Source organism: Tauraco erythrolophus, chromosome 10 (genome assembly GCF_009769465.1).
Source record: "Tauraco erythrolophus isolate bTauEry1 chromosome 10, bTauEry1.pri, whole genome shotgun sequence".
Taxonomy (NCBI): domain Eukaryota; kingdom Metazoa; phylum Chordata; class Aves; order Musophagiformes; family Musophagidae; genus Tauraco; species Tauraco erythrolophus.
In genome coordinates, this window is record NC_141474.1 from 14,220,750 (window position 1) to 14,244,682 (window position 23,933).

At 39.2% G+C, this 23,933-nt stretch overlaps 2 protein-coding genes across 2 annotated transcripts in view; one reads left to right on the forward strand and one right to left on the reverse strand.

Annotated features, from left to right (window-relative positions):
- The window catches only part of LOC104372899 (uncharacterized), a 53,277-nt gene extending 52,817 nt beyond the window's left edge, over positions 1 to 460 (reverse strand). The window contains 1 exon segment of the mRNA XM_086617730.1: positions 1 to 460. Coding sequence (XP_086473856.1) covers positions 1 to 460 — 460 coding nt within the window.
- Positions 428 to 21,996, forward strand: DPH5 (diphthamide biosynthesis 5). The gene is made up of 7 exons (XM_086617330.1): positions 428 to 593; positions 3,549 to 3,673; positions 6,969 to 7,077; positions 17,420 to 17,540; positions 19,664 to 19,703; positions 20,784 to 20,887; positions 21,769 to 21,996. The coding sequence occupies exons 1-7, from the start codon at positions 459 to 461 to the stop codon at positions 21,990 to 21,992; spliced, it is 858 nt and encodes a 285-aa protein (XP_086473456.1). The 5' UTR covers positions 428 to 458; the 3' UTR covers positions 21,993 to 21,996.
- The last annotated feature ends 1,937 nt before the right edge of the window (positions 21,997 to 23,933 follow it).

Genomic DNA, 23,933 nt, shown 5'->3' on the forward strand with positions numbered 1-23,933 from the left:
CGAGCCCCAGCACCGGGATGCTCCGGCCGTTGGCGAGTGGCAGCGTGACGCACCCGCGCGCCCCGCCCCGCGCAGCCGCCGCCATGCTCAACGGCTGCGGCCCACTCACTCCCCGCCCTGCCCCGCCCCGCCGCGGGGGACTACGGCTCCCGGCAGCCCCCGCGGCCGCCGCAAAGCGCGGCGGGGGCGTGGCCGCTGGCGGCGGCGCGGCGGGCGGGAAGCAGGTGGGAGCGGGTCTGGCGGTGGCAGCGGCCGTGCGAGGGCGGCGGGGCGCGCCTCGGCGTGAAGGGGCGGGTGGGGGGAGCGGGGAGATGCGGGGCGAGGTCTCGGCGGCCGGCGGGGGTAGCGGCGGCGGTGGCACGGTGGGTCCTGAGGCGCCCCGGCTGATCCCCGTTTCCTTCCCGCGATAGGTGGCGGCGAAGGCCCCGGGCCTGGCGGCCGTAACGGCCTCCCCAGACATGCTGTACCTGGTCGGGCTGGGCTTGGGCGATGCCAAGGACATCACAGTGAAGGGGCTGGAGGCGGTGAGGCGGTGCCGCAGGGTGTACCTGGAGGCGTACACGTCCGCCCTCACGGTGGGCAAGGAGGCGCTGGTAGGTGTGGCCGCTGCCGTCGCTCAGGGCCCTGGCGCCTCGTACAAAGAGCAGGGGGGCGGTGGGGCTAGTAGGCCGGTAACGGCTGCAGGAGAAACTAATGGTACATGTCTTTGGAAAAAAAGTATGTACGTGACCTTCACATGCTACATTTTATAGGAGAAATTGTTTCGCTACCTTGTGAGAAGACTGGAACAAAACCAAATTTTTCTTCCTACAAGTAATGTTTCTAGTTTTCATCTCACATTCTAACAACATGGCAATTCTCAAACGTTGGAGAACTTGGTCAGAAAAATGTGTGATCTGATTTGAAAAAAAAACCAACCACAACACAGACCACATACCAGAAGAATATATGTTTTGAGGCCTTGATCCTCTACATCAGCCTGAGGTGTTATGGTGCCTGCTGGGAATAATAATTTGACTGTCTTAGGTTTCCATGTTTCCTTGTGGCCAGGCTGTCTCACCATGTTGAGACTTATAGAACATAAACAGTTAAGTCAGAGATGGGCTGTTGAGCAACATAGAAGTAAGCTTTTTGTTAGTAAACACACTTTATGGCAGAAGACAGTAGTAAAACATAGAATTTGTAACACTGATGGGTTCACTGGCCACAGAAAGATTAAGTTTAATCTTGAAGTAATACCAAAAACAGAGCTTACAGAGCTTACCTACCCAAAGAACAGGGATGTCACCTCCAAATAAGCTGTGTAGTACTATATGGAGATGCTATCTGGGTCTCAGATGCTGTAAAGCCATGATGCTGCATACAGCACATGAGACTTTTAGCTTGTAGTCAACATTATGTGTTTTCCAGATACAAGCTAGGCTAGAATATTTGGGGCCATCTCTGGTATATCTGCTGTATTTTGAAATGTAGATATACTCCATGTTTTTCTTGTTTTTTTCAATACATTGAAGCAATCTGAATTGAAGTTAATCCATTGAAAACAAAATTATTTGTTGTTGGATAGTTGGAAAATTGCAAAATAGAAACAATTACTTGGATATTTTTACTTTACAAAATCTGCATTTGAGGTAAAAAAAAAAAAGATGGATTCCTAGCCCGCTGAAAATAAAACATTGGATAATGGAAAAATGCTGAGTATTTTTGGTGTGGTTATTTTTGGGGGTTTGTTTTGGTTTTTATTGTTTTAAGTCTTTTGGAAACCTTAAAGCCCCAAAGATGAGGTAATTGTGAAAAGTGATCAATAAAAACAAAGTAAAAGACGGTGTCTTACCTGAAACTGCCTAAGAGGGAATACAGGAATTAATCACCAACTGTTGATCATACAGCCCCGTTTACATACAGGTGATAATACCGAATGGTTTATTTAGCAATCTGAAGATCAGTCTCTCTTAAGCAGCATGAAAAGTTACAGGAAAGCTCTCAAGAGATAAAGAACAGATTCTTTCCTGCAGGAATTTTCTAGAAATCTTCCTGTGCTGATGCTTTTAAAATCAGATCTCAAAATTCAAATGACATGACTTAGTTTTTCTTGTTGGCCCACCAAAGTGCGTGTCGCATTGTTACTGAGTTCCCAGCACCAAGTGCTTTGCTTTGTAGATCACCTCTAGTTGCTGCTGTACTACTTACTAATGTGCATCGTGTGAGATGCCTAATAAAAACAAGTGGGGGTGTTAAATTTTGTTGTAGTTTGTTTAGTATAGACCTCAGCAGTACGCCAGGGTGGCTGTCAACCATTCTGAATCACAGATAGAAGATTTGCTTATACACTTATTTGGTCCCCTTTCTATCGAATCTACACAGGCTGCAGTTTCACAAGGAAAATAATACCCTTGTTTTACAGAGGTAGAGAAACTTACCCAAAAATGGTGAGGAAGTTACCTTTAGAAGAGGGAACCAAACCCAGTAACTGAGGTCCCATATCTAGTACTCTAGCTATTGGATGGATTTTTTTTTTTTATGGAAGCACTACTCCACTTGTGTACAAGTATGATGGTTCTCTTGTCAGTTCACTATTTTGTGCATGCAAAGATGAAGCTATCACTGAAGTCACAGGAGAAGTCAGAGGAAAATCTTTCCGGATCACAACCAACTTAATAGTTTTATCAATTTGCTAATATTTGTAATGCCACCCAAATTTTCTGAATACTATTTAGAACAAAACCACTTTTTTTGGTCTATAGCCTGGAAGGAAACCTTTACCTAATCATGTAAAAAGCAGGTGAAATGTATGGTGAAACATGACTTGCAGAGACAAAGATGTTCAGCATGGTCAGATAAGATGGTTCTAGAACCAAGGGAAGTTTTATGACACGTGTGAGCTTGATTCTGGAAATAAAGGCATTTAAAACATACAAAGAGACACAATGGTTACTGACCTGCTGAAGAAATGCAAAGGACAGAATCAAATACATGTGTACCTGTATACATGGTAAGGTATTTCTTACCGAGAAGTGAAGATGAAGCATAAATATGAAATCATTCCTTTAGATGTGGTTAGTTACAGCGTACTAAGGAAAAATATAAAAAACTAGGTTGTGGCATAGCTAGTGGTGTATTTGCGTCTGGTTTGATGTCAGTATTGTAACTAAGATAAGCGGTTAGGCTCAGAGTTGTGAGAGGGAATGCCTTACAGTAGAATGACTGGTTAAATTAACTATTTGTAGAGTTCACCCAGGTACCTTCAATATGCAGGTGTCATTGAGTTACTTCTGGAGCAGCTCCAAAGCTCTGACACGGAAGACATAAAAACCCAAGTCAGTATCAGCATAATGTACTTGACTAACTTTTGTCAACTCGGGAGCTGCTTTATGGGAAGCTCAGGTGTTCTTGCAAGAGGAGGCAGGTTTCTATAAGACATGGGTCAGACTGCTGGGGAGAATAATAAAGTTGGCCTGTCCATTGTGTTCCTGAGTGGGCACCCAGAAAAATACAAAAACACTCCCAAGTGTCTTATTTTGGTGTTTCTTATTAATTTCAATTTCTAGGAAGAGTTTTATGGAAAAGAATTGATTTTGGCTGACCGAGAAACAGTGGAACAAGAAGCAGACACTATTTTAAAAGAAGCTGATGTTTGTGATGTTGCATTTCTTGTAGTTGGTGATCCCTTTGGGTAAGACAAAGCAACATTTTAATTATTGCTCTAGCTTGATCACTCTCTTTTTTCAATAAGAAGGAGCCATACTGCATAACTGTAATTCTTTATGAAGAAGCTGATTTTCAGACCAGAAGCACTTTTTATGTCTTTGTATATTTTCTATTGCATTAAAAATACACATGCAATTGTATACACTTTATCTTGCTTTGGAGTTTCCTTGCCTAGATATCCTTTATAGATAGAAATGTGGGCCCTCCAATGTTGTAAATCTCTCCTTCAGCAGTCACATATTTCATTCTCCATGCTAGCTTTTATAGAGAATATTTTCTTCCAGGTTTTATCTGCTAACAGAAGAAATTCTAAGATATCACATAATTAAGACATGCGCTGTGTTTTGAGAGAGTATTCTTTTGGTTGCTATTTGTACTTATGAACTGCAGCTTTTATGCTCAGTTGTTTTAAAATGAATACTGATTGTTGGTTGTACAGTGCTTCTGCTTTGATATATGCTGGGTTTTAAAATCACTTAGATAGTTATAAATGTCTTCTCATTTGGTTTATTAAGCCTTTTGTTTCCACTTTTTATCCCTGCTGAAAAGTATGGTCTTTTTCTATCACCAGAAGGATCTCCTTCTGTGTTTTCAGTCAGGCATCATCAATCTGTAATGTCAAGCCATACAGAAGAGATTCAGTCTCCAGCTGGTGACTCAAGATTTATACCACAGTGTTAAGGGGCACAGAAAAAATCAAATCACTGAGCACCCTATTTGTGAGTGAAAAAATAGAGTTTATGAAAAAGAGGAGCAGTGTGCACATCTGTCAAAAGTGGATAATTTATGTAAATACAGGTTGAAGGGAATTGGCAAGAGAATATTATATTAAACTACTACGTATAGGCAGATGATTTTGTATTTCAGAAATATTAATTGTACTTTCAATGCACGCTAACATTAAAATTAGGGTTCATGTAGAGTGTAGAGCCACGTTACCCGTACCCTTGTGCTCTCATCCTGTGACTGATGTAAGTACACAAGATGTAAAAAAACAACCTACATGTATTGAAATGTAATTGTTACTTGTAAGCACTATCTGGATCTGCCTTAGTTATTAGTTTCAGTGTCAAAATACTTCAATTCTCAAAACTACCCTTTCTTTGAATGAGCTGTTTCGCTCTAAATGTTCATGTGCTTAGCTATTAATATTGCAGCTAGAACTGCTCCTATGGCCACCTAGAGCCCTAAGGATTTAGAGGTTCATGAGGTTACTAGGAAAGAGTACTGAGTGTTTCTGTCCTAAGAGAAGCCATGTGGGAAGAGGGTAGAAGACACGTGACTGCAGCTGATTGTAGAGTTTCAAGTATATTTGCAGGTCAGAAGAGTACTTGGCAGCCGTAGAAAATCTTAGGTGTTGGTGGTTAACAGTTAATGTGACAAAACAAGCTGTGCTTCTCACTGTGCACACTCCAAGTTTTTATCTGCATGTGTGGTAACAGCCATGGATGTGCTAGCAGGAACCTGACAATTTTAGGAGTATACTGGAAAGCCCACTTTCATCTAGCCTGCTGCTACCATTCATGTTATTACTACCCATAAAACTTAAAATCTGTATCAGTGACAGAAAATACCAGTATAGCTCTGGGTGCAGAGGGCTGGCTCCATGAAGGCTTTGCTGGTATTAGCTGAGTGCTCATGAGGGCACTTCTGCTTTTAGCTACAGTCATTATGGATGGATCTATTGGGAGAAAACATTGGCTGAGGAAATTTCAGTGAATAAAGCCAGCTGATCCCTTGGTCAGTATTAGCATAACCACAAAGTCTTCCAGTGCTCCTTGTCCTACGTATGTGAAGGGAATAATACAAGGCCATAAAACCAGTGCCCTCTTCTCTTAGAGCAGGCATTCTTAAGTCACCTTTGCTTATGGAGGTCAGGAGTATAGTTTGTTTACTAATCGAAAGGTTGTTTTAGATCACTTCACTGCATTCTCCTAGGTCTGGGACCCTGTTTGTGTCAGGGTCTCTGATTTCTGAAATTCAGATTCCTCTATTTTTTTTTCCCCTCCAGTGAAATTGATTTCTTTTTAAAATGATTGATCCTTACAGCCTTGCCAGCTGCTTCCACATTTGTGTTCCAGCCTGAAGCACCTGATCTGCTGATTGGTGCTAGTCAGACATGCAGTGTCAGAATTATCAGACTGAAAAATCAAGGGAGTTGTTAGGGTAACGGAACTCGGCCAGGGTGAAAGCAGTCTTCCTATTTAATTATTCTGATCAGCATATGCTGTTTCTTTCTTTGCTTCCTTCTTTGGAATGGCCACACAGAAATGTGTGGTACATCTTGGAAATGAGATGGCTAAGGCCATTGTTCAGGTTTGGTAAATTTAGGCAAGGAGTATGTGCCCTTTCATATTTCACATGGAAAATGGAGTGCCTAGCATGTTTGTAAGCGTACGTGCAAGCAAGATAACATACATAAACACTGTTACAGTTCAAAGATTTGCTGGATCTGTATATACTTACTGTTTTAGAAGGACTCTAATCCCAATTGTTTTAACTACAAGCCCAGTAATACTTGCACCAGTCACCACAAGGTGTTTATTGAGCATTAGACCTGGAGCCAAAATTAGCTCAGTTCTAAGCTTAACTAGAATTTTCTTAATTGTTTCAGAGTAAACTTGATCACTCAAACTTAGGCATTGTCAATTTGAGTAATTTGGCTTAAATATTCCAAAAAACCCATTCTATGATTCTATTAAAAGCTGGTTTAGTCTAAAGATGTGTTTTCTAACTACTGCATGCAGTTTACCTCAGTCTGTTCCAAGTTCTTGTTTGAGTGTGTTGCTTTCCTAGCGTGCACTGGTGCACATGGGAGAAAGCCTGGCTGTGCAGCGAGTAAGGAAATACTGGAGTTTTGTTGAAGCCTATGCCAAACAGTTTACCTTTACAGTTCAACAGATGTCCGGCAGGCACCTGCAGAAGACAAAGGATAAATGGAACTTTCCTTTTCCAAGTACTTGCCAAAGCTGCTTTAAAAAGTAACAATTGTGTTGGTGTTAGCTTTAATGATGCCAGAAAGCCGCAAAGAATCGTAACATACTGGGGATGCCTGTATTTTCAGCTAGGGAAGATGACATATGGAAGTCTTACTGGAGTTTTTACTTTCCTGTAACGATTAGTCAAGTTATTGTTGCCCTTTTGGCACCTCTGCATTGCCCTAGTTGTGACAGGTTTAATTTTACTTTCAAAACAAATTATAATGCTAGAAACGCTTGGTCACTCTCTCTTTTCAGTCTTTAATTCCTTTCTCTTCTTAGGGCCACGACGCACAGTGATTTAGTACTACGTGCAGTAAAATTGGGAATTCCATACAAGGTCATTCATAATGCTTCAATAATGAATGCAGTGGGCTGCTGTGGTTTACAGGTAACATTTTTTTATATGTGCTATTCCACAACTGCTAAACTTAGAATTGGTGATCTCTTCTACTGCTGTAGCAGTGCATGTTGCCATCTGAAGTCTGAAGATCTGTAGCAACAGTACACTTCTGTTGTCAGAATTTGTTAACACTTAATTTTCAGCATGCTACATGTCAGCAATGACATGATTTTGATGAGCGCATGTGTAAATGAATAGTAACACTTCTGTTCTTCTTCACTCTCTAACTTCCTTCTGCCCCAGGAGACTTTGGTATTTAAGTTATTTTACAGATAAAACTTTGCTTTTACAGATAAAGCTTTGCTCATTTGGCTTCCTTCTACTACTGATGGTCACCTGATAAGTTTATTCTTAAATTAAGTTGTTGTCCTGTTGAGAAATATGTTGTTCTTGTCATAAAAGGGATACATGCACAAGCCTGTGTATATGCCCAACTCAGATCATAACTAATTTCAAAATCTTGTATATGATGCGTTCTTTCTCTCCAAGGATTACCTGTCTTCAGTTTCCACCTGTCTGCCAAGAGAAGAGGGATTTGCCTAGCCTAGGACTAGAAGAACAAATGACAGTTTTTGTGCTTCTTGAATGGCTACTAGAAAAGGTTTAGTGTCCCCCAAGAATATACTTCACTACTTTCTTTTACATATGTATAGGTCCATTATTACTTTTCCTGCATGAAAAATGTTACAGCAGTGTATGTATCAACTAATCACGTATAAATTAGTTGAAGCTTCCCCCTCTTGTTTTCATTCATTACTTTAACATAGAACATTATTTTACTTCATTACTTTTTCATTACTTCACATTCATTACTTTAACATAGAGAAGACCTTCTAGCAGCCTTCCAGTACTTAAAAGGGGGCCTACAGGAAAGCTGGAGAGGGACTTTTTACAAAGGCATGTAGTGACAGGACAAGGAGTAATGGCTTTAAATTGAAAGAGGGTAAATTTAGATTAGATATTAGGAAGAATTTCTTCACTGTGAGGGTGGTGAAGCACTGGAACAGGTTGCCCAGAGTTGTGGCTGCCCCATCCCTGGAAGTGTTCAAGGCCAGGTTGGATGAGGCTTTGGGCAACCTGATCTAGGGGAAAGTGTCCCTGCCCATGGCAGAGGGGTTGTAACTAGCTGATCTTTAAGGTCCCTTCCAACCCAAACCTTTCTATGATTCTGTGCACCTGCCCTCTCAAAGTTCAGAATGGTTCTCTGTGTATGGGAACCCTTAAAACAAGCTCCCACTTTACCAAAACTGACAGGAAGCACAGAAATGTAATGTACTACAGACAAGAGTTGAGAGTTTGAACAAAAAGTTATCATCACTGAAGGAGGAAGCATTACTTCCTAGCTTAACATAAAAGAACACCATTTTTTAAATTTCAATAAACAAGTAACACGTTCAAATTTACACTGACAAACTCCAATAACCTTATTTCAGTGCTGCCCAGCAGCAGAAAATCTGTTGCAATAAGCTGGGTACTGTCTTTGGCTTTGATTACATCTGAATGGTTTAGAAATGTGAAAGCACTGTCTGATCTAGCAGTTCAGGAAAACTGCATTGACACCTGATCCGAGACGTGAACACTAATGCCAAAGGGAATGCAGCATAGGATTCACATTCTTTATAATTCTTCTCATGAGCACTTTCTTAGTGATACCTGCCTGTTGCTGTAAGACTTGGGCAAAATTATCTTTTAGGAAGGAAATAGGCTCCTTGGTGTCTAAAATCTACATGTGCAGCAGACAGATGGCAGCTGTTGCACCACTGCGTTTACTGGAGTGAGTAACACAAGAGTTGAGGCTGGGGCTTACCCTTTCCCCTTTTGGCTCGTGGTGGTGCAGAGTTTGCTTCTGCTATCAAGCTGTTGACAAGTAGTTCCTACTACCCACTGTCATATTCCCAAAGAGAACAGGTGACTACATTTTCTGAAAGTTTGCCTCCTTCACAACTCCAGCTAGGCATAGGAAGGAAGAGTATAGAGCTTCTAGTTAACTGAAAAAAAGAGCAGAAAACCAACTGAGAATGTATTGCAAACGGTCCATAAGGTTTTTCACATAGGCAGAGTTTTGGGGATTAGTTTACTATTTTCTTATCCCATATTGAAGGGAACAGACCATAAAGGAAATGTTATGTTATTCACTCTGGCATTAGTTGTCTTTTCCATTCTGGCTTGGGAGGGGCTGCTTTCTCATAAGTCAACATTCCTGTTGTTGTATAAAGCATTTTAGAAAATAGTCATCATATTGTATTACTGGACAGACTTTGTGTTTCACTCTTCATTGCTCTGTACTGCATAAACAGCAAGTGAGGGGTATCTTACAAAAAAAGCAGCCTGTGATTTAATTAGAGTTGTGGTGGACGTTTATAATTTCTTTCAACAGTCTTTACATTCATGGCTGTCTCCTGCCATCAATTTAGTTTTGGAGTTAATATGTTTCAAATTGCAAAGTTGCTGTCAAGTATAGCAGGGATTCCTCTTTTGCTTCACCACAGAAAAGGCTTGGCTTTTTTTCCTATTTTAATCTGATTGTGATACAAAACCTCTTTCTGTCTTACTAGAGAAAAACAGGAAACACCTTTATACGCTGTTCTGAAAACCATGTGCGTAGCGAGCTGTAACTGCTGATTAGGCCCTCAGTAAAATGCAGCTATAGCCCAATCTGTTCACAAAAGAACATGTCTCTTGTCTTCAGAGCAACGTTTCTGTGCGGCCAACAACATTCTGGTAGTTGTGCAGTTTTCCTGTACAGTAGTGAGTTACTGAAGTCAGTAGAGCGTTAGTGATGGTTTGTCACCTTCAATTCATAGACATATTTCTTGCCAAATTGTAAAGAAGGGTGAATATCTATTTTCAAATACTTTTTTTTTTTAACTGTCTTGCTCATTTAATGAAATGAGTGCAGCTGTTTTGAAGGCTGCACAGGTGAAGATTGCATTTATATAAAGAATAGGGTTTTTCTAGTTTTGAAAATTAAACTTTTTGAACTTCTAGGAAGCTCTCAGATTGATACAATGAACTATAGGTATTGCAAGCAGGGGGTAGTATAACTTAGCAAAGTATTGGTCTGACTGGGCATGAGGTTCTATGACTTGCTGTGGCTCACTCTTTCACATTGTTCTTGCTTTGCCTCACTGTGTCAGATCTTTTTTTTCAAAGCTGAAGAACACTTTTTCCCTCAAATGAATACAGCAGGAGGGGAGAAGCCAGGAAAAGTGCCTCTGTGTGAGTGCCTCTTAGCACGTTCTCTGCAGGTTCACCTCTCTTGTCTGGAATGTGAGTTAGGTATGCTGATCACTCTGACGCCTGTTGTAGTAGGGAACAACCACTAGTGAAGAAAGTCATGCAGTTTAGTATCTATGCACACTGCCAGGGAAGTCAGGGAGAGAGGACAGAAGTCCCCAGGGGAAGGCCAAAATTCTCAGAGAGCACTTCTTGTAGTTGGTAACTCCAGTTAGGCAGTTCAGCTGTCCTCAGCAGCAGCTGTGCTGTAGTTCTGTACCTTTGGAAAGGTTAGTATTTTCAGTAACAGGCTTATCTCTCTTCTACCACTGTCTTCCTGTGAGCAAGACATTGCCTTGGCTCTAACTGACTAGGATTCAGCATTCCAAGCTGAGAACAAAGGGAGAGCCTAGCCTGCCCTCCATGGCTTTATCAGTTTTTCAGAATACAGCTCATTGCCAATGCTTTTAGCCTTAGAAAGAAGAGGCAGAAAACTCTGGATCTCTAACTGATACCTTTTTCCTTCCTTCCTAATCTGCATGACATTTCGGTTAGTTTGGGGAGGTCACTGCCAGAGTGGTGCTCCCAGGACAGAACTCTCTCTGGCCCCATTCTGGTAATGTACCTTTGAGGTAGCAGTATGGATAGTCAACATGAGGAAGACTCTGCATCATACTGACTTGTGATGCATGTGAAGGAGTGATGCAACTTGAAATAGTGTGAGATAATGGTATTACTGTAAAAAAAGAGGATTGAGAGCTAAAGTTCAAAGCTAGAGGCAAGCCATGGGATGAGACAAAAGACTAAAATGAGTGACTTATTTCTGTGAAAGTGATGTTGCTAGTTTTGAAAGCATTTACTTTATATTTTGGTAGGGTAGCTAGGAAAAAAACATGTCATGGCAAAGACCTGCCTTTCTTTTGAGACGTACTCACTTTCCACCTGAATAGCTTCAGAACAAACATCTGCATGTCCCCTTGTTTCTTTCAGTGACTCGATTTTTTTTTTTGCAGTCCAGTTAATTCTTGTAAGACAATTACAGTTATAAAATAGTTGATCACTTAAATACAAAAGCAGTGCTTACTATGTTATTTTTGAGTTTTTACTGAACAGTTGAGTACATTTTCAGTGTCAAGTAGAAAGTTATTACTTGTAGATAAGGAAGCTGAAGGATACTATCATTACTCTCTGTGCTCATAGTCAAATAGAAAACCTGTAGTAGCTGCAGGAGCGGAACCTCTGAGTTCCACCCTCTCTCTGTGCCCTAATCTTCAAAAATACTCTTTGCTCTAATAGGAGGGGCTGTACACAAAATGTTTTTTATTCACTGACAGTTACGCTGTTTTCCATCACTACCGGCTTCTGAGCCTTTTCTAAGTTGGCATTTGTTTCTCAAACCAATTAAAGGTTAAATCAGTGCTAATCACAGTACTTTATTACTCACAATTGCTGTTCAACTTAGTGCCATTTCACACCAGCAAATATGACCCAGAAATATCCATTTAATCAGAGTAGATTTTTTTCTCCATTTAGATGTCTTTGCTTCAGATTAGTAACCCAAGTGACTAGGGTGGGAATGAATTATTGTTTGACATTGCTGGGAAGAGTCTTAGGAGGTTGTTAGAGATAAGGTGACATTACCTTGGAGGGAAAATCCTGTTCTGTTCAAGTTTTCTTGGAGTTTCTGAGTCTTTTGATAGCTGAATTTTGTTCTGCTTGCGGAGCGGCTAGTTCTTAAATGCTGATACAGGAGGCAGCCAAGAAAAAAATGTCTTCTTCCCTTCAGCTGCTTTTATATGATTTGTCTCAGCTGCCTCCTGAAGACTGCCATCATGTGGATTGGGCTTCCCTCAGCCAAACACCCTTCTCTTCACAGTTTCTTTCTCTCTGGCATGTGCTAAGGGGACTGGAGGTTTTTGGGACAGCTGAGCCAATCTATTGGCTTGCAGTACAAAAAGGAGTCATAGCCCTCTGTTGTGAATGGTAGAAAGTTTCAATTTCATGTGAAAGTTCTTATGAGAAGCATTTGAAGTTGCTAAAGGTCTGTGGTATTAAATAAGATCGTGTAAAGGGCTAGAGCTAGGCTCGTGGTTGTTTCATATGACTGATTACAAGCAAAAATGAAGCCTGACTGATTCTTGGTACCTCTTTCTTGATGATTGTCCTACTTCCTAAGCTGTTCTCTGTCAACGATATGTAATATAAGGAACAGTAGGAGCCCTTTAATCTGATGTATATGATCTGGAGAGTTGTTAACTGGTTACAGAGGATAAGCGGAAAAATCTGACTTGTTAAGTTCCTTTTTTTGAGGATGAATATTGCATAGCATCGTGTCAAAACTCTTATGACAAGGATAAACAGAACGTCTCAGCTTTTCTGTGTATGTTCATTGGGTTTTATCAAGATGCAACCTGGCATAATGTGAGGTTATTGTATTACAGTCTCCAAATTCCATTGAGGAATAACCTTAGGAGAAAAAGCCTCTTGGTGTTTGTCAGTGGGATGTGATCAGGCTGTGCAGTACCTTCATTTGCAGAACACACCTGGCCTGTGAGAACTATCTGCAGTGTAACCTGTGACCATCTCAACACGAAACACAGCTGAGTAGCGTTTCAGTCCTGCAGGGTTTACAAGTATTTGCATGTGTATACAGGTGCCAGGTCTGAAAAATGTAATGGTAAGATTCCTTTTTACCTTCTTCCCCTGACATGTATCCAGTTCTGAAGCTGTTTGAAATTTTAAGAGAGGAGGTAGGCTCCTAAGTGAAAAAGTGCTTTGTCACCATTGCAGCTGATACAGCAATAATTCTGGGAAAGATGCTGTAAAAATAACTATCTACGTTTTGAAATGTTTACTTCTTGGTTTCTCTGCAGCTGTTGCCCTACTGACCTTCAATATTATCTCGCATCTTCTCTCTTGCTTGTTTTAGTACTTTTTAGAAGGGTTGAGGGATCTTGCTTATTTAATTTCCCTATTTAGTCTCAGCTTGTTCCTTCTTTTTATGGCCTGTATTTTTGTGGTGATTAGCCACACCAGTATTTTAAGTGAGGACTGTTGATCTGGACAGCTTCAGGTGTCTAATGTCATTCAGACTGGCCATTAAAGAAGTTGCTCAGTAGTTTCATTGAAATTTCACTTGCATGCAGGCTTTCCAAGCTGAGGTCATTGTACAGCACTTTTTCTCTCATAGTTTATTCTGGCCTCTCAATTAGCAATCATTTCTGCTTACATAAAGAACAAGTAAAATAAGAAATATAATTAATAGAAGGGTTAAAAATACTATCTGAAAACAAGCCTCTCAATACCAAAAGTTGTCAGACATTCTTTCATATTATGTGTGTAAATAAAATAGGAAGTTACAGCTTGTTCTGAGATGATGAAATCGTGAATTGAAGAACAGCTTGCTGCAGTATTTTGTGAGGCAGAAGACTCAGAGCAGACAGAGCATTGCCTCGGAGAAGAGGGTTCTGGCTTCCTTTCCTGACTTCAGCTATTGCATTGCAAAATTTAAGTGCACAAAGCTTTACTTAAACCAACTACTACTTGAGCAGGGGAGGGGGTGGGTGTATTTCCAAAGACTGAGGTCTTTCAAAATGACCTTTTGAAATTTTTTTTGTGAAGTTTTTGAGGGAGAAGGTAAGAAGGTGGGTTTCCAAGCTGAGAGCCTGAAATGTCTGTCCAACCATTTCATTGAGCCTCTTCGAAATTCTGGCACTTTTGTGCCTGAGCAGAATGTAATCTGATGATTAGTGCAAGTGTGATGCTTGAGATGTTTTAGCTTGTACAGAACAGATCTTGCTTGCTCCTAAACACCAGCTCCTTAATGTGGAGTGCAGCACACAGAAGACCACTGTGAATCTTCAGTCGCCGTTGCCTCTCTTTAAAACTGTGCAAGCAACCAGACAGCATGATTGTTTCACTGACAATATACAGAGATCTTCTCTGTCTTATTACAAACCAACTTCTTAACAATCTCAAAGCATGACATTAATCCTTACTTATGTTGTAATACACCTTGGTTAACAAATGTGTCAGTTTTATTCCAATGACAAGCACGATTTCTGGAATTTCGGGGTTCGGGGCCCTATTCAGTCTTTTAAGGTTGGTGGAAAGAATCGTTTTTCATTTCAGTGGGCTCTGGCTCTAGTATACCTGCTGTTCTCTGTAACCACTGAATCCTTAGGATAGTAGTGGAATTTCTGGTATTTATTGCTCTCTCTGCAGCAAGCTTTATTTGAAAGTCTGGTACTTCATGCTAGATTTCAAGAGGTAGAAATTAGAACATAGCACAGGAAATTGTATTAGGAACAAATTGAATGTGCATGAGGTACATGAGGGAGAGAGTTAAAAATGTAATTCTGATACAGTTAAATGTTGCTTCTTTAATGCAGGCTTGCTCTGGTGGAAGAGCAGTGGCTGTGTTTGAATAAATGTCACACATCTGCAGAGATCAAATGTTGGATGAGAAAGACATATTTGTTCGTATCTGTAGAAGTTCTAGTAAGGTAATTGGTTACAAGTAGTCAAGCACAATAGGGGTATCGTTTATTGCCTCCGTTTCACAGCATTCAGACTGTTGATATACTAGAAAGATTCCAAAGTCGTATTTTCCTCTCTTTAATTTAAAGTAAAAAGATGTATGCATTAATGCTAGAAAATCTATTCTTTGGACTTTGAGTTAGTAGAGGGGTTTAAGTTGCAAAAGCATTTCTAGGAGGTTAATAAAATATGCCCCATTCCATCTTGTTGGTGTAGAAGCTACTTCTGTGCTGTCCAGGTGCTGAGAAAACCAGTGTATTTTTTTGAGACGATAAGTACAGTTTTCTATATCAATACTGCTTGAAGATGTTCTGAAGTTATTTCTACTGAATAGACACACTATTTCTGACAAAAATGTTTTATTCTTCGACATTCAGACTTCAGTTTTAATGCAAAACCTGGTAAACAAAGGATAAATTCAGTGAATCTGACTAGCAGTGCTTGCACAAAAAGGATAACTTGCTTAACTTCTTGTTGGCAGACACAATGGAGAATCTTTGTAATGATCAATGGAAAAGAGAAAAATGATGATCAGAGCAAGTGCTGTAGGATATAAAGTTGAATGTCCAATTTGTTTTAAATATATGACAGAGTGCTTTAAAGGATCTGATTCCCAACAAAATACCAGATAGTAACATTTTGCCCATTTCTGCACTTCCATTTCTTTGCTAAAAGGCAGAGGTGGAAGTTTCTCTTCAGGTTATCAAAATGCCATAGGGACTGGGATAAGATTTGAGGTTAATTGAGGCCACTTTCTGTTACTGAAAGAAGGCTGCTGCTCTTTGGGAAATGACTGCAGTGGCTTTCAGATGACAGATGGTAAGCCAGTCAGTTAGGTTGGTACCGGACATTTCAGCAGTTGTTGATGACTGAAGGAATACTACCTATGAGATTAAAGGGTAACTTGCTTCCAGATGCTCTAACACTGAAGGCGAGAAAGACAAACTCCTTGTTCCAATAGTTCTTTTTCAGATTTGTACAAAATGGAAAGAGTTCTAGCTAGCCACATGAAAACCAGGCAAAACATAGCTTGGGGTTTTTTTTTCTGTTTCTAGAACACAGCCTTGAAATAGTTAACGAGTTACATCAGGAGCAATTCATTTGGTTCAACCTATATTTACTTTACTGGAAGAACCTTTAGGTTGTGAAATGTACACTGTGTGTTCTTGTCCTTGTGCTAGAATGAAATATTTAAAAGAGGAAATGTTTTCAGTAATATTCCAGGAATCTTTGAATAAACGCTGTTCCTATCAGAATGAATGGTTAAAATTTGAGCTTTTGGTCCCTTGGAAGACAAATGTTTCTGTTTTGATTCAAATTCTGCTCTGCCAACGTAAGGAGTTAAAACTGCAATAGTAAAATATGTGTGTATGAGGGAATCCCCAGCTGGCACAGAGCTGCCAGAGCCACTTCTGCATAGGGTCCTCTTCTCTGCTAACAGCACACACAGTGTCTTCTGTAGTGGGCTTGGAAAAGCACTTTTTCCTTCCAGGTTTACAGAGAAAGTGGGAAGGTTAGTCTGTATAGCCCCTTTTTTCTGGTGGGCTTGAGCAGACAGAATATTGGCAAGCTGTATAATCCATTTGGGATGGCTCCATTCCAGAGCTGAATTGACCAAAATTGATGCATGGTTTTGCCCTTTTTCAAGTTGGTTACAAAAACTTCCCAGCTAAATCCTGCCTTAGGTTACATAGGACTATCGCTTTTGCATCACTGGAAATGATTGGCAAGACTATTGCTTCAAATGTCTTCACTGAGATTAGAGACTTAGTGATAAAGAGCATTAAGATTGAGAATAAAATCAGTATGTTTGACATAAAATCTGATAGCAATGTTCCTACCATATGTGCATAAAAAATGTTGCACCTCTCTGCTTCATGGACAATCTGTCTCTGTCTTCCGATCTTCATATCCGCTGTCTCTTTAGACTGTGACTTCTTTTGCATGATACAGATTTCGTTTGCAGGAAAGTGTTGTTTTAAAACAAATACTGCTGTAACAGTAGAATCAAAACATTGTAAGTATTATGTCATTATTAGAAGTTGCCTAGCCTTAACCAAAATAAGAAATAGTAAGTACTAATTTTGTGCTAAAGTTTTTGCATTTAAAAAGTCCTTCATAATTAAGTAACAAAGAACAGAAGGAATGCAGAGATAGGTCAAAACTTTATAGGTAGTTCATCAGTCGTTCTTTAACATACTGTTTGGAGAGTAAAAGAACAACAGAACATCTCTATTATGAAGAAGAAAAAGCAGGTCACTAATTACAGATTTTGTTAAAAAGAAAGGAGAAAACGCAAAGGAATGCACTAAAATGAGTCAAGATAGAGAAGCACAGGGCAGCTTTTTTAAAAGGAAGCATTTTTTTTAATGTAATGTTTTATTATGTATCTATGAAAGAGCAAACTTAAGCATGTTCAAGTAGAGCACTCTCCTTGTGGTATGAAACCTCTTTCTTAACTAGGCTCAGGACTTATCAGTGTTGCCAATTGTTCATGGTTTTCATAGTGTTTTACTGGGTGCTGTTTTTTCTTATTGTGTATGATGTGTGTTACTGCATTTGCTTTGTTTCACAGTTGTACAATTTTGGAGAGACAGTTTCTATAGTTTTCTGGACAGACACATGGAAGCCAGAAAGCTTTTTTGACAAGATCGAGAAGAACAGGCAGAACGGAATGCACACACTGTGCTTACTTGGTAAGCAGCAGCTACCCCGGTGCCTTAGCTAGCATCTTACGTGTCGTCCAGAGAGGATAGTGACAGGCATGAGATGAAGTCTGTGAGTAAACAAATGTTCTTAGCTAACATGTATCTTTGAAAATGTACCCAGCAGTGGAACGTTAGCATATGTGTACTTAGAATCAGTTCAGCCATTGTTCGTGCTACAGTGGCCAGGAATTTCTTAATTCCTCTCCTGAAACTCCATAAGAAGTGATGCCTTTGTAGAAGTCAGATAGGAGCAGGAGGCCCATATTTGCTCTAAATATCCCTGTGATTTTAAGCTAGATCTAGCTCAGGATGTAAATCAGATTGCAGTGAACAGCAGCTATCTCGTATCGACTTAATTAGGTTAGAGCTCAACACATTTGACTTTCTGGGGAGCTAAACTGTACATTTAACCACATTTCTGTGTTGTAAGTCTTCTTCCTAAATTATCTTATGTAAGGATGTTTTGGCAAAAGGTGATTGTCACGTGAGAAGCTTCAGTGCTGTAGAAAATTCCTTGCTGATCATGGAGCTGAAACAGAACGCTGCTTCCAGCAGACCACTGTCCCCAGCTCTCCCATGGTGCTGTGTAATCTTTATCCTACCCAACAATCCTCAGCTAAAATAACTCTGCTAGTCTAGGTAACTCCTTAAAGATTATAGAACTGCCTGTGTATAAACGATAAGGCACTTATATATTTGTATATATAGTTATATACCTTTCTGTAGCATCTTTTAGACACAGCTGGGATCTCTCAGTGCTAAAAAAATAAGTATTTTAAAACAAAAACAAAGTCTATAGTAAGTGGAGGGTCCTGAGCAGGAAACAATTTAAATGTGTAAGCATCACTGCACATCAGACTTACCAATGCCTTGAAAGTTATTTGTTTTCAAAATTGACTGATAGTCAGAATTCTGGTGATTTGTTTTAAAAGAGGATGACTTCACAAATGTTTTAAACAAGGATTATTACAACTATAATATGTTAAAACAAAGTATTCTTTAGATATTTTGTATAATCATTTCTAAGATCTCCTTTTTGATTTTTTTTTATACAGTAGTGAGAGAGTAAAAATTTTGAAACCATAAAATTGAATTACAAATCTCATGTTTCAGGCACAGTTGTGGTACCTGCATTTAATTACAGCTGAAAACTACCAATTTCCAAATTAATTATTCCCTTAATACTACTTGTTCATTCTGGACTATATATTGATTGTTTACCCAGCTAGACTAGATTACCAGATAAGCAAATGTGACATAAAAAAATCTATGCTGATAAACTTCTGAATTCAAAGTGACTTCATGGACATACAAGCAATTTGGTAAACTGTGCACTAATAATCTTGCAGCTTTGCATTTTAAACCCCTTTCTTCAGAGTCACTTTGGTTTAGGAGTTGACTGTGTAACTTAAGCAATACTTTTTTTAAAAAATCAAGATTAAAAATGTGTCCAGCTTTCACGGTGATAATATTTGGAGGTCATTTGAATACAGATAACATTCAATTGCCTCTTCAGAGAGATTGTGATCAATTAGAGTTTCGTAAAATTGCAGATGTGCAGAGTCTTACCTGACCTCTTTTCTATTTTATTTTTGCCCAAATATTTTTTTTTTTTTTTTCCCATAACAGAAGATTGATCTAAATTTTCACTGGAAGAGGAAGGAAGTGCTAACGAAAGTCAGGTTCCAGCATGGCAGTGATGTAATCACTGTCGATCAGTCATACTGTTTTACCTTTTGTGACCACAAACTACTCATAATTTAAGAGTAGTCCCAATACCCTGGTGTGCTTAAACGTGCTGGCATTTAGCTATCCTATGGTAAATATGCCTGCTATTTGTATAGGTAGCAGTATTTTTATTCATCTGTGTTACTTTGAAATCTGTGAAACTTGCCCTATCTTTGGGTAAAATCACATGCATAAAATCACAATACTTTGTAATTAATTAACATATGAAACAGCAGAATGTAATCCATATTCCTTTTTCCTGTAATAGCTGAAATGTTATAAAGTTTATAGAATCTGCTAATTAAATTAAGCTTTACTTACATAGAAAACTAAGTGGGAAGGTTGTAGGGAACCTGTGTTCTAATATCTGTTTTGTTCTACAGATATTAAAGTGAAGGAGCAGTCTCTGGAGAATCTAATGAAGTGAGTCACCATTTTGAAAACATAGAGAAACACACAGCATATTTACAAAGGGGATTTTTTTTGCAGTGAACAAAGGTGCTTTGCCCATAGTCGAATACTGCTCTTACCTGCCTTCTCCTCTTGTCCTTCTCAGTAGCCACGGTCTTTTGTTTCTTACAAGGAGTGGAACTTTTTTCTTCATTACAATAGGACCTGGCTTTATTTATAGTAACTGAATGAAGTTTCAACAGAGCATAATCTTTTTTTTAACTGTTTCTGTGAGAAGCATTAAGTCAGAATGGGGTAAGCTTCTGCTTGGCAAACAAAGTGTTAATTTACTACTGTTCTGTCCCATCCTGAAATAGATTAATAGGTCAAACAGTGTTTTGAATTCATTCTTCCTTACACTCACTAGAAACAGTGTGAAGTACTGAATACATACTGCCCTTTTTAAACAACTAAATAAGCAACATACAGAAAATGCTCTTAAGTTCATTTAACTATTCAAAAAAGCTCTTGCCACATGTTAAATCATCGCTCTGCAATCCGTGTGTTTTGACAGTGGCAAATATAAACGGTTACTTTATGCGCATGCTGTAACTGGTCTAAATTAACATTTGCGAAGTCTCACAGTATCATTGAGGTTTGTTTATTCTGCAGTTTCAAAATGAAAGTTCTTTGGCTGAATCCACAGTTGGCAAAGCAAGTTGCATTTCATTTAAGAATCTATTTCTAGTCTGTAATCATCTGTCTACCAGGCATTTGACAGAAAAACAGTAGTTTGCCCTTGAATTTGAGTCTAATGCATCTCTCAGGAGTAGCTGCAAAACCTGCATATTGCTTCCAGCAGCTGAGTTTGCTTTTAGGACTCAAACAATCTGCCAGCTGGAGGCCCTGCTGTTTCGCAGGTGTGGTTGAGAGCACAAGAGACTTCTGTCTTCCTTAAAAATTCCACTCTTGTCTAAAAGACAAAAATTCCACTCTTGTCAGGCTGGGCCTGTTCAAGTTCAATTTGCTGGTCTAGAGGTTTCTTGAAATAAACTGTAAGAACACTAGCAGTAATGAGATGGGTTATATGTGAAATTTCTCCTTTCCCTGTAGAGGAAGAAAGATTTATGAGCCACCACGCTACATGAGCGTGAATCAAGCTGCTGAACAGCTTCTTGCCATTATTCAGAACAGGAGGCTCCAAGGAGAAGAACCAGGTACTATTAGTGCAATGTTTCTATCTGCTACTACTCTTATTGATGAGCCTCTGAACTCTACTCCCCTCCTCTTAAATTTTAGAATTCTCTCGATCTGCAGTGGAATTGGGCTGCCTTAAATTCTAGTCATGAGACAGATTTGGCAGAGCTTGAACATAGTGTAGTTCACTCAGCACAGATGAACAAGCACTAGAAGCTCCTGGAGGTTTAATGAAAGCCTCAGCTTGGTAACCCTGTACTGCTTCTATTCATCTTTAACTGTGAGCTCTTTGATCTGTTGAGAGTTGTAGGAGGCAGAAGGATTCTGCATGTTTTAGATCAGTCGAGCTTCAAAAATCTCTGCTATCTTTTATTTAGACTGGTCACACCCTGCTCTTAGTGAATACCAGCATGAATCTACGTTAAGCTGACAATGCAGAACTATGATTTTGACCTTGAGTTCTTAACAGTAGTTGAGCAAACTGTCAAAGATGTTTATTGAGACCAAGGGTGAAATCACAGCAACTATAAAGATGATTCGGTTGTGTCACAGAAATTTTTTAAAATAGAAATCCATCTAGCTATATTCCTCCTTTTAAAAGTTTATTCTTTAAATATTGTTAAAATTAAAATACTTTCATTTTATCCTTTATATAGAATGAATCAGAAGCAGCCATTTCCTCAAAGTGAACACAATTCTTGAATAAATTTTGTATTCTACTTCTGCTGCCTTCCCATTCTTGCTTACAAACATCCCTAAGATACAGCTTTATTTTCTTGGAAGAACAAGATTTATTAATTGGAGACTTAAAGCAGTGTTAAGGTTTAAGCATTTTGAGTAATTTTTGCTTTATGATAGGACCATTAGTCAATAATTAAGCATTTAATCTTCTTTCTTACAGAAATCACTGAAAACACAATTTGTGTTGGCCTCGCACGCGTGGGTGCTCTGGATCAGAAGATTGCTTCAGGCACACTATATCAGATGTCCACAGTGGAATTAGGTGGTCCATTACATTCCTTGATTGTTACAGGCACTATGCATCCTCTGGAATTAGAAATGCTTAAGCTTTTTTCTGTAGATAGTTCCAGTTTTGAAAATAATGCATTTCAAAGGACCACTTAAATAAAAATGGGGCATTGAAATTTTTATTGCATCTTTAATTTCATGACAGCATGAAGTTATTCCTGTGAATATTCAGAGCTTGCCTAAGTGAAGTTAGATTGTATATTGCTTCAAAAAGACAACATTGTAGGAACATGGCCCTGCTTTTACCTGAGGCTACAAGCTGCACCTGCTAACATCAACTTCTAAAATATAGACACCTCCAGAAACCTTTAAACCTTAAAAACCCTTTGTCTAATTCAGTTCATTGACATCTACATCAGTCTTAGGTTGATGACTAAGAATTGCAAGTAGAGAACTGAAGAAGTGTACCAGCTACCTGTCTAGCATCTCTTTTGCTGTACTACATTAAAACCAAGCCTACTGCATACGTTGTAAATGCATTTTAGATGTTAAATTTTGCTTTTCAACTTTCCAGAAACTCAGTAGATCTCTCACCAACAGAAACCATTAGTGTGCAAAACTTCTTAGGTCTGTATGCATCTTTACACTTGGGAGAGTGAATACAGACAGGTGAAAATGTTCTTTATGTCTAAACCAAGACAGACGAGAACTCACCCTTTGGACACTTGGTGAAGCTGCACAGAATTTCTTATGTCAGAAGGCTGCAACTTAAAACAGAACTATATTTCTTCATATGTTAATACTAGCATTTATGAAGTGCTGGACTCAAACTGCAGCAACCACAGTTAACCTCAAGTCAATTCTCAGAAAACAGACTGCAAGAATTCTCTTTAAAATCAGCTAAGGGATGGATGATGGTGGTTGCTATTTCAACTACTCTTCACACTATGTGTGACAACAAAGCAGACCTGTATGCTTGGGTTTTTTTTAACTGAAGATTTATTGGAAATAAATTTGATCCCGTATCTTTTCAGCAATATAGGACATTTAACATTTTATATAGACTGTATTCAAGTAGAAAAGATTACATTAAAAATTTCTAATATTGCACTTGGGACAAGTCATGGCTAAGCTACTAATATTAGCATTCCAGAACAAAATCATGTACAGTCTTCAGAATTTTAGTGAGCCGTCTCATGTTATCATTAAGATTTCGTATTTCGATATACTGTACTATCCAACTGAAGCTCACTGCTCAGAGTAATTCCTGTAATTTAAAGGTACAGGCAAGCAATATGCTGAATGCAAGCAATATGCTGTACGCTACCAGGAATGATTTTGGCAATTTCTTCATTCACAGTATTTCACACTTCAGCCAAAATACTGTAGCGATGCATTTAACTCTTGTACAAGATCCCAGCATATACATGAAAGACTTCAATGCACATGGGAAGTGAAATTCACAACTCCTTTTACATATTATTTCCACCAAATTACCACATAGGCAGGAACCTTTTCTGGCTCACTGAAACAGGCAAGTAGATTAACCAACAAGACATGCAGTCTTCACGTGCCAGGCACAGCAGAAGCATAACTGGCATCTTTTCACATCACAGCAGTCTCTGGCCAATGAAGTCCCAAGAGGAATGATCATCACAACAAAGTCTGAATGGGGGAGAAATCCAAAAGGGAATCCCAGCAAGCTTGCAGATTGGGATTTTCATAGAAGTGTAAAGGAGGAATTAACCACTGAGCCACTATTAGGATCAGAGAAATGGATTATTAAAAAAAAAAAAAAAAAAGAAAATCCCTCTATACTTATTCCCAAACATGCTTAAAAGGGGTGGGATAATCAAGAATCATACCAAGTGGCAGTCTGATAGCTGCTGGGGAAAACTGGACAGGGCTTAATTAGTAACTAAAGCTGTTGCTTTAAACTGATATTTAAAGATCTTGTTACATGAATATTGATTAGGATTTGCATTTTATAGAAACATGAAGGTTCCTGCAACTGAAATCTGCACTGTGAGAGAAAAGCCATGAACTTCACAATTTAATTGCACAGTGGGTGCAAAGGGTGGAAAACTGCAGTTCAGC

Excerpts from the sequence above, each read along its gene's own strand:
- DPH5 (XM_086617330.1), top strand. The coding sequence starts at position 459 with ATGCTGTACCTGGTCGGGCTGGGCTTGGGCGATGCCAAGGACATCACA. Across the intron at positions 17,541-19,663 it reads GCACACACTGTGCTTACTTG|ATATTAAAGTGAAGGAGCAG; the intron begins GTAAGCAGCAGC and ends TTTGTTCTACAG. Across the intron at positions 19,704-20,783 it reads TCTCTGGAGAATCTAATGAA|AGGAAGAAAGATTTATGAGC; the intron begins GTGAGTCACCAT and ends CTTTCCCTGTAG.